This window comes from Bison bison, unplaced genomic scaffold, assembly GCF_000754665.1.
Source record: "Bison bison bison isolate TAMUID 2011002044 unplaced genomic scaffold, Bison_UMD1.0 scf7180017864383, whole genome shotgun sequence".
In the NCBI taxonomy this organism is placed as follows: Eukaryota; Metazoa; Chordata; class Mammalia; order Artiodactyla; family Bovidae; genus Bison; species Bison bison.
The window spans coordinates 1,543,666-1,554,099 of record NW_011494955.1 but is presented as its reverse complement, the minus strand read 5'-3'; the positions used below and the strand labels follow the sequence as shown (position 1 = coordinate 1,554,099).

At 47.2% G+C, this 10,434-nt stretch overlaps 1 protein-coding gene across 1 annotated transcript in view; it reads left to right on the top strand.

Moving 5' to 3' along the window:
* The window catches only part of USP29 (ubiquitin specific peptidase 29), a 28,875-nt gene that overhangs the window by 8,427 nt on the left and 10,014 nt on the right, over window positions 1-10,434 (top strand). The window contains 1 exon segment of the mRNA XM_010858047.1: window positions 2,963-3,134. Coding sequence (XP_010856349.1) covers window positions 2,963-3,134 — 172 coding nt within the window.

The following is a 10,434-nucleotide window of genomic DNA, read 5'->3' as shown; positions in this document are numbered from 1 at the left end:
GCTTTATGCTCAGGGCAACCTCGTGATCATGGAATACTTGTAGTTTGTGTTCTAGAAGAGGAAACTGGGGTTTCGAGAGGCAAAGCGGCTTGCTGAGTTTCCTCCTTTCTTTTGGGCTCTGCTGGGTCTCCATTGCTTCTAATTGCGGGGAGTCTGGGGTTGCTCTCTGTTGCGGAGCAGTGGCCCCAGGGCACGTGGGTTCACGAGTTGTGGCTCCCGGGCTTAGTTGCTCCGCAGCACATGGGATCTTCCCAGATCAGGGATCGAACCCGTGTCCCCTTCACTGTCGGGCAGATTCTCAACCACTGGATCAGCAAGGAAGGCCCACTTCCTGAGGGCCTGCACTGCGCCTTCATACCTTGGGTGCGTCCCCTGTGTGGATAGGCGGGACTTGAGTCCCACGTGGTCTGCAAAGCCCGTGAAGTCTCAGTCTCTGAGGCTCCTGCTGTCCTTTCCCCAGCCTCTCCTTCTGGGCCCCCATTCCACCTTGGTTTCCATGGCGATAGCCAACCGCCTCTATCTTCACACCAGGTGGGAGGGAATTTCTATGACCTGAAGAGGGTAGAGGGGCTGTCTTCGTCCCTTGGGGCTGTTATAACAGAATCCCCACAGATCCGGTGGGTTATGAACGACAGACGTTTCTCTCTTACATGTCTGGGCTGGAAGTCCAAGACGCAGGCTCCAGCAGATGAGGCGCCTGCTGAGGACCCCACTTGTGAAAAGTGCAAGTGTCAGTAGCTCAGTCGTGTCGGCCTCTTTGCGGTCCCGTGGACTGTAGCCCGCCAGGCTTCTCTGTCCGTGGGATTCTCCAGGCAAGAATACTGGAGCGGGCAGCCTTTCCCTTCTCCAGGGGGATCTTCGCAACCAGGGAACGAACCCAGGTCTCTGGCAGGCGGATTTTATTATTATTATTTTTTTTTTTACCATCTGACCACCAGGGAAGCCCTTACTGGTTCGCAAATGGGTACCTTTGCTGCTGCTGCTTTTTTTTTTTTCCCTTGGTCACTACGAGGCACGTGGACTCTTATCTACCTCCGCCAGCACGGAACCTGTAACCCCTGCACTGGAAAGCGGAATCTTAACCATCGGGCCACCCGGGAAGCTCTATGAAGGGCCACTTCTAGCTATGTCCACCAGAGGGAGCTCTTGGGGACTCTTTTATGGGGATATTAATCCCCAGCCTCGAGACCTAATCAAACACCGAAGGGCCCACCTTCAGATACCAACACACCGGTGGTGAGGATCCGACACGAATTTGTGCGACGCAAACATTCCGTCCATAGCCGAGGGGACGCCAGGCCCGCGTGGCTGGAAAAGGAAGAGCTGAGAAAGGCTCAGACCTCCTGCTGCCCAGGACATGTGTCATGTCCGCTTTTGTCCCTATTAAAATGAAAACTTACATTCTTTACAAAAGGATGAAAAATAAAATGAAAATTCCCTGGTGGTCCAATGGTTAGGGTTCTGTGCTTTCACTGCCCAGGGCCCGGGTCCAATCCATGTTCAGGGAATTAGGATCCTGCAAGCCATACAGCCATACAGTTAAAAATTAAATCAAATGGTTTTGTAGTCTTTTGCAGACGCTAAAGAAATCCCAGATTCTAGGCAGCAGTGGCTACAAGTGCCAGTAGCTCAAAGCATAGTTATTTAATAATTAAAAATAAAGCTGGGATTTGTGACAAGATGGATTAAATCTCAGGGCATTATGCTAAGTGAAATTAGCCAGGCAGAAAAGACAAATACAGTGATCTCACTTATACATACGTGGAAACTTAAAAAAAAAAATCAGATTCATAGAGTAGAACAGTGGCTTCCAGGGGCTGGGGTGAGGGTGGGGAATGGGAGATGCTGGTCGAAGTGTACAAGCTTTCAGTTTTAAGACAAATTCTGAGCTCCAATGTACAGCGTGGCAACTGTAGATAATCAGACTGCGTCATATGCTTGACATTTGCTAAGAGAGTTGATCTTAAGCCTTTATTCTCAACAGAGACACATAAAATTACTCAGATAAAAGCAACTGGACATCGATTTTTAAGATAAATATTTATGAAATAAACTGGTAAGTACATGCAAACGAGCAAAGGCACTGCGTTCCTGAGGGGTGGGCTGGCCTGTGGAAAGGCCCTTTTGTTTTTCCAGTGAAATTGCTGGTGGTGGTCCCACATATGCACAAGTAAAATCCATACACTGGGATATACACTTGTTCATCTTTTACGGGAGACAGAAATGGGGTGAGATGCCTCAATGCATGTGCAGGTGTGAGTGTGTGAGTGTGTGTGTGAGTGTGTGTGTGACAGTGTGTGTATGCGTGTATGTGTGTGAGAGTGTGTGACAGAGTGTGAGTGTGTATGTGTGTGTGAGTGTGTCTATGACAGTGTGTGAGTGTATGCATGTGTGTGTGAGAGTGTAAGTGTGTGAGAGTGTATGTGTGTGTGAGTGTGAGTGTGTGTGTGTGAGACAGTATGAGTGTATTGTATGAGAGAGTGTGTGTGTATGTGTGTGACTGTGTGTGTGACAGTGTGTGTGACAGTGTATGTGTGTGAGATTGTGTGTGTTTGTGTGAGACAGTGTGTGTGAGTGACAGTGTGTATGCGTGTGTGAGAGTGTGAGTGTGTATGTGTGAGTGCGTGTGTGAGTGTGTGTGTGACAGTGTGTATGCGTGTGTGAGAGAGTGTGAGTGTGAGTGTGTGTGTGTGAGTGTGTGTGTGACAGTGTGTGTGTGACAGTGTGTATGCGTGTGTGAGAGAGTGTGAGAGTGTGTGTGTGTGTGTGTGTGGTGGGGCGGGCGCTCAGAATATTTCACAGCACTTCATTGTCACCTGCCCTGCTCTGCCCTTTCCTTTCCTTCAGATTATCCCCCCCTTCCCTCTAATGTATTTGCTTCTCCCCACACTCCCCTAGTTTTAAGGGGAAAACAGGACCAAAACCAAAAAACAGAGCAGGGCTGCTTTCTCTTCGCCTTCAGGTTGTCTCTCCCCGCCTGGCTCTGTCTCCCCTCTCCCTCTCCGCCTTGCCGGACCTGAGGCAGCAGAGGTCAGAGGAAAGCGTGGTCCTTTCCGGGAACCTCAGACCCCGGGCTGGAGGCACGGTGGCAGCTGCGCTTCGGGAACCCTCCCAAGCTACAGGAACACCCGAAGGTGAAAGGAGCCATCTCAGGAGTAAGGATCACTCTCAAAACGTCTCAGCAGACAGTCTCCCGTCCCGTCGGCCAGATCTGGGTTGCGGTAAACCCCCTAATCCAACCATTAGTGAGGAGATCAGGGCCTCCCAGAAAGAGCTAGACCCATCACAATTTACTCCCTTAAGGACGGCTGGGGTCGCTCTTTCATGACGCAGATTCTTATCGCAGGTTCTCACAAACCTGATCCCCCCTTTTTCTTCTTTTTCTTTTTGTTATTGGCCATGCCACCTGGCATGTGAGATCTTAGTTTCAAGACCAGGGATCAAACCCGTGCCGCCTGCTGTGGAAGCTCTAGTCTTAACCACTGAACTGCCAGGGGATTCACCTTGCTCCCTTTCATCATTCAAGCTGCCGCACAAATGACACCTCCTCCGAGAAGCCCTCCTTGAACGCCCCATGCAGAGTAACCTTGCTAGGCGTGCACTCTCCCTCACCAAACTGTCTGTCCCAGGAGTCTCCAACCTCCGGGCCTCAGAGCGGTACCTCCTGTCAGATCAGTGGCAGCATTTGGATTGGAAATAAAGCGCACAATAGATGCAGTGGGCTTGAATCATCCCGAAGCAATCTCCCCGCCTCCCCATCCATGGAAAAATCGTCTTCCACAAAACCGGTCCCTGGTGCCAAAAGCTTGGGGACCACGAGTCTATCCTTCAGGATATTTATCACAGTTGTAAATTATGTTGCCCACTTTTGATTTCTAGCAGGTAGATACCACCATTATTGGCATTCGACAGGTAAGAGAAACAGAAGCATCTTCTCCACTCTCTGCTGGGGGAGGGGGAGTACCCTAACTCCCTTTCATCACTCAAGCCACAGCTCAAATGTCACCTCCTCCAAGATGCCCTCCATGAACACCCAATGCAGAGTCAATGTAAGGGTCGATGCTGAGTGTGCACGGGTGTAGATGTTACCATTGTCAGTGGAAAACATCAATAAACAATCTATATAAAAACAAACAAACAAACCAACAAAAAACTTTCCTGCTGGTCCAGTGGTTAAGACTCTAAGCTTCCACTGTAGAGGCACACGGGTTCAATCCCTGATCAGGGAACTAAGATCCCACATGCCCACATGCTGTGGACCAAAGAAAAAAAAAAAAAATATATATATATATGGTAGGAATAGAAAGGAGTTTTATTCCCACTGGATTACAAAATGGAAGAGCGTCATAAAGGCAAAAACCACAGGTAACAAATTGTTTGTCAAGAATTATCACTGAATCTGGCCAGAACGTGTGCTTGTAGGGCGAGGATTGGTTGGGGTCTGAAATGGTTGCTTAGTTACGAGGCGAGACCTTGAGCCCGTGAGGTTGCAGCTGGCAGCGGTTCGTAGCTAACGTTTTGAGAACCGGCTGGTGGTAAATGGAATCTCGGATAAGCCAGAATGGCTCCCCCACCCCTCAATATGTGGACATTCTCCTGTCTTCGTCTTGGCTTCCTCCCCGTCATTTACCTGTGTTCCCTCAACTGCGGTTGCGGTGTGACCCCGGTTCTCTTAAATTATAAATCTGAGACATGCCTACCATTAAGCGAAGGTTGGAAAGGAAAATGCCCGCAGGCAGGACTCCTGAGCGGCTGCAAAGCACAGGGCAGCTGGGGCTCGAGCAGCTAGCCAGGGCCCACGAGGGCGGGTTAATGCTCGACCAGGCGCCAGGCGTTTGGAATGGCTTCCTTGCCCATCAGGGTCAGCACGAGGGCTCTCGGGCGGATGTGTGATGTTGGCAGAGAGGAGGCTGAGGCGGCGCGGGGGGCGTGGAGGAAACTCTGCACCTGGGGTGCTTCTTCTCACCCTGGCGCTGCTGGCCTTTGGAGTCTAATGCTAATCTGGTACTGATTCTTAGTCCCGGGAGAACTGTGGCCTGGCCTCCCCGCCACACACCCCCCACCCCATCTCCTGCCCCTTGTGAACCCCGAAATGTCTCCAGACATCCCCCAAGTGTCCGCCAGGAGGCAGAACCGCCCCTGCTCGAGGACCAGTGTTCCCAGCAGAGCCCGCTGTAAACACAGGGCTGAGCCCCCGAATCAGACCTTGCTTTGGAGGTCTAGGAGAGTGACCTTGAGAAGTTCCTGCTCTAAACCATCTAAATTTCTTCTTCTTCTTTAAGGAAAAAAAAAAAAAAATCCCTGTCATTGATTGTCTAGTGCTTGTGCTTAGTCACTCAGTCCTGTCCGACTCTTTCTGACCCCACGCCTCCTCTGTCCGTGAAAATTTCCGGACAAGAATACTGTGATGGATTGCCATGCTTTCCTCCAAAGGATCTTCCCAAAGCCAGGGATCGAACCCAGGTCCCCCACATTGCAGGCGGATTTTTTTTTTTTTTTTAACCATCCGAGCCACCAGGGAAGCTGAAGAATACTGGGGTGGGTAGCCTAGCCCTTCTCCAGGGGAACTTCCTGACCCAGGAATCGAACCAGGGGTCTCTTGCATTGCAGGCGGATTATTTACCAGCCGAGCCACCAGGGAAGCTTCATTATCCACGCAAGTATTTAAATCATGAAAACATGAAGCTAGTCAAGAGTGGGAAGATTGGGGGAAAAAACGAATGGGACGTTTGCATATGGCCAAGCCTTGAATGTACATGCAGTTTGGGAGAGACCAATGACTGTATTTCTGAGCACACAAATGCCTCCTTGGATTATTTGTTTTATTTTAATTTGTTATTTAATTTTGTCTTTCTACGTGTGATTATGTCCGCGAATTTCTGTGGCAGTTGCTACATATTACCACTAGATGGTTCTCGAAGACAAGAAAGAAAGCCTTTTGCGGCGTCTCCAGCAAGACCGCTACTCTCAATTTTACCACGAGGTGGTGCTAGAAAATAAGAAATAAAGCCTTTAGGTCTGTCTTCAATAAGTTCGTTCCTCTCTCCTTACAGGTGTCTGTTGTTAGCCGGTTAAATTGAGAAGCCCCGCAAGTGAGATACTTCAGCGTCACTATCACAGTTTTCCGTATTATCCGACTCTAACAGTTTTTTTTGAAACAGGCACACTTTATTCATTTTCTTGTTTTATTTTAATTATAGTTGATTTATTACAACGTTGTGTTAGTTTCTTGAGATATACAGATATATACATTCTTTTTAAAATATTCTTTTCCATTATGGTTTATCACAGGATTTTGAACAAAATCTGTGCTTTACAGCAGGATCTTGTTAATCCATTCTAGATGTAAAAGCTTACACCTGCTAACCCCAAATTCCCTCTCGTTTCTCCCCCAGCCCCCTCCCGCTTGGCAACCACAAGTCCGTTCTCTGTGTCCGTGACCCCGCTTGGTAGATAGGCTCGTTTGTGTCATATTTTAGATTCCATCTTACGTGGTGTTTGTCCCCTTTCTGACTTACTTGGTATGACCATCTCTAGTTGCCTTAAAAACACATTTTAAAAAGTACATCAATTTCAACAGAAAACTGCAGCAGCTGCGATAAATACAAGATGATAGCAAGAGAGAGAAAAACAGAGAGAGGAAAAAGTGGAGGGGAGGAGTCTCTAATTAGAACACTAATCCTATCAGAGCCCCACCCTTGTCATCTCCTTTATGCTTAATTCCCTGCATCAAGGCCTCAGTTCCAAATACAGTCACGCTGGCAACTGGAGTTTCAACGTTTAGGAGGAGTGGGAAATGACACAGTCGAGTCCACAGCATTTATTTTTAACTGGAGGATATTGCTTTACACTGTTGTATTAGTCTCTGCGGCACCACGAGGTGAAGCGGTTACATGTGTACGGAGGTCCCCTCGCTCTTATCCCGCCCTCTAGGTCATCAGGGAGCACCAGGCTGAGCTCCCCGTGCTGCGTAACGACTTCCCAGTAGTGTCTGTCCACACATGATAACGTGTATGCTTCATGCTAACCCTAACCCTAACCCTAACCCTGGTGCCTCAGACGGTAGAGAATCTGCCTGCAATGCGGGAGACCAAGGTTTGATCCCTGGGTCAGGATAGATCCCTGAAGAAGGGAAGGACAACCCACTCCAGTATTCTTGCCTGGAGAATCCCATGGACAGAGGACTGGCGGGCAACAATCTCTGGGGTCACAAAGAATCAAAGACAACCGAGTAACTATCTTTCCCTCAATTCGTGTGACTATTGATTTTTGTCATTACTTCTTACAGACTTCTCTCTCTTTTTTTTTTTTCCAGAAAAGAACCCTAAATACTCCAATGGAAGACTTGACAATGAATATAGAGAGTTCTCAAAAGAACTACAAAAGGGAGAGGCGGGAATTCTCCAGCGGTTCAGTGGTCAAGACTCTGCTGTCCCAGCACAAGGATGAGTGCAGTCCCTGGTCAGGGAACTAAGATCCCACAAACTGCAAAGCGTGACCCAAAAAAGGAAACGAGAAAAAAAAAAAGCTGTGGAGAGAGCGAGAGTGATGGGATAAAGATGTGGGTGAAGAGAAGATGAGGGAAGAAGACATCAACTTTGGAAGTTCTGTTCGACATTCATGTAGGTAAACTTGACCGGTGGAAACCTTATTGATAATTAACCGAGCCTGAACATTAGTTTTACATATAAACACGAGGCACTGTTCCTTGTTGCCTGTTTTAATTTATGCTGAAACTCCTAAGCAACATGATGACCAGAATGTAAGGGAATATTGTTTTACTTGAGATTTTGCCAAGTGAGGAACATCATTTCAAAAATCACAGTGCCCCCAAGCAATGCCATTCAGGCCATCTGAGTTGTCAGTAAATACCGAGTCGGTTGTTGTGTTAAGGGGAATCCACAGGTGTGCAGATAATTTGGCTACATGTGTTTTACTGTTGTTCTGTCGCTAAGTCCCGTCCGACCCTTTGCGACCCCATGGGCTGCAGCACAACAGGTTTCTGTTCTCCACTATCTCCCTAGTTCGTTCAGATTCACGTCCATCGAGTCGGTGATGCCGTCCAACCATCTCATCCTCTGTCGTCCCCTTCTCCTCCTGCCCTCAATCTTTCCCAGCATCAGGGTCTTTTCCAGTGAATTGGCTCTTTGTATCAGGCGGCCAGAGTACTGGAGCTTGTGTTTGACTTCAAGCAAAATCATGCCAGAACACGTACACAGTGAAATACGTGTTATTATTTTTTATTATAAGGGACTTTCCTTTTGTTTTTCCACCATATTATTGTTAAAACATTATGTTGATGTTTTAATATTATGCATCTAGAAAGGCAGGGTTGGGAGGGGTTGGTGTTGGGGGCTTTTTTGGCCATGACGCTAGTTTCCTGACTGGGGATAGAGCTTGGGCCCCGGTAGTGAAAATGCCAAGTCCTAACCTCCAGACCTGAGGGGAATTCCCTAGAAAGGCAGCATTAGCTAGGAGTCTCATCTCCGTATGGTTCATGGAGACACAGAACATAAAATACCTGTTATAAAAAGTGAGCCCTGGGTTTGATAAAGTCAAGAAGAACTTAGCCAGGAGAAAGAAAACCGTGACTTTCAAATGGACTTTCTGGTAGATGCAGGGAGCTATGAGACTGAAGTCAGTGGTTAAGGAGGGAAAAGGAACTAACGAATTTGCAAGATATTATGATGAAGGGACCCACTCCAGTGTTCTTGCCTGGAGAATCCCAGGGATGGGGGAGCCTGGTGGGCTGCTGTCTCTGGGGTCGCACAGAGTCGGACACGACTGAAGCGACTTAGCAGCAGCAGCAGCATGATGAAGGGAAGGAGAAGAAAAGGAGGTATCTAAGGAGAACTCTTTTTCTTTTTTAAATTAATTTTATTGGTGTATAGCCGCTTTATGATGTTGTATTAGTTTCTGCTGTTGTTCAGTTGCTAAGTCATGACTCTTTGCAACCCCACGGACTATGACACTCCAGGCTTACCTGTCACTAACTCCCAGAGATTGCTCAAACTCATGTCCATCAAATCAGTGATACCATCCAACCATCTCATCCTCTGTTGTCCCCTTCTCTTCTTGCCTTCAGTCTTTCCCAGCATCAGGGGCTTTTCCAGTGAGTCAGCTCTTCACATCAGGTGGCCAAAGTATTGGAGTTTCAGTGTCAGCATCAGCCCTTCCAATGAATATCCAGAGTTGATTTTCTTTAGGATGGACTGGTTTGATCTCCTTGCTGTCCAAGCTTGTACACACTTCTTCTTACTGAATGTCAAATTGTGTGAAATGCTTAGTTTCCTGATTACTAGGCTATGATGTGCCTCTTCCACAAAATGTGACCTCCCCGGTTCGATTCTTGGGTCGGGAAGATCCTCTGGAGAAAGGATAGTCTACCCACTCCAGTATTCTTGGGCTTCCCTGTGGCTCAGCTGATAAAGAATCCTCCTGAAATGCGGAGACCTGGGTTCAATCTCTGGGTTGGGAAGATCCCCTGGAGAAGGGAAAGGGTACCCACTCCAGTATTCTGGCCTGGAGAATTCCATGGACTGGAGTCCATGGGGTCGCAAAGAGTCAGACACGACTGAGTGACTTGCGCTGAGGGAGAGGCATTCGCTGTCTCCTCGCTGAGGTATCCTGCATCTGCAACAGTGCCTGGTGGGTGGTGAGCACCCAACAGCTGTTTTTCTAGTGGACGAGTGAGTTTCTTGTGAAGATGGGCTGGGTGAAAGCCGGAGTTCATAGAAAACTTACTTGGAGGATGTACAACTATACGTTAAAACTGTAAAGGTGATGGGATTATATGCAATGTGTTTATATACATGTCTATTCATCTAAATTGTATTTTTTTTAATTTTTATAGGGTCAGGACGTTTGGGATCTTTGTCCCTGACCAGGGATTGAACGTGCACCCCCTGCATTGGCAGCACAGAGTCTTAACCACCGGGAAGGGACCACCAGGGAAGTCCCTTAAGTTTAATTTTTATAAATAACATTTATCATATACAACTTAAAAATCTCTAGTCAGAATAAGCATTAAAAAAATACAGAATAAGCATTTAAACCAGAGTTGCTATCCACTATCTTCTCTGACAGAATTCACATCTGTAAGACCAAAATTATTTGACTAGTAACACTAAGATATTTGATGCCTTTTCCACACGCATTCTCTCACAACTGTACGATGGCATTTTCTAGCAGCTGTGTAGTGAGTGATATCACAACAGATTGAATGCAGGTGCAGGATTTCAGCTGTCTTCTATTAACTCAGACAACAAATAGATTGCAAAACTGTAAAACAATGCAACTTTTCTCACTTAAAATAATTTTGGGTTTTAGAAAAAAGTAATTAAAAGATGCTTACTCCTTGGAAGAAAAGTTATGACCAACCTAGATAGCATATTCAGAAGCAGAGACATTACTTTGCCAACAAAGGTCCATCTA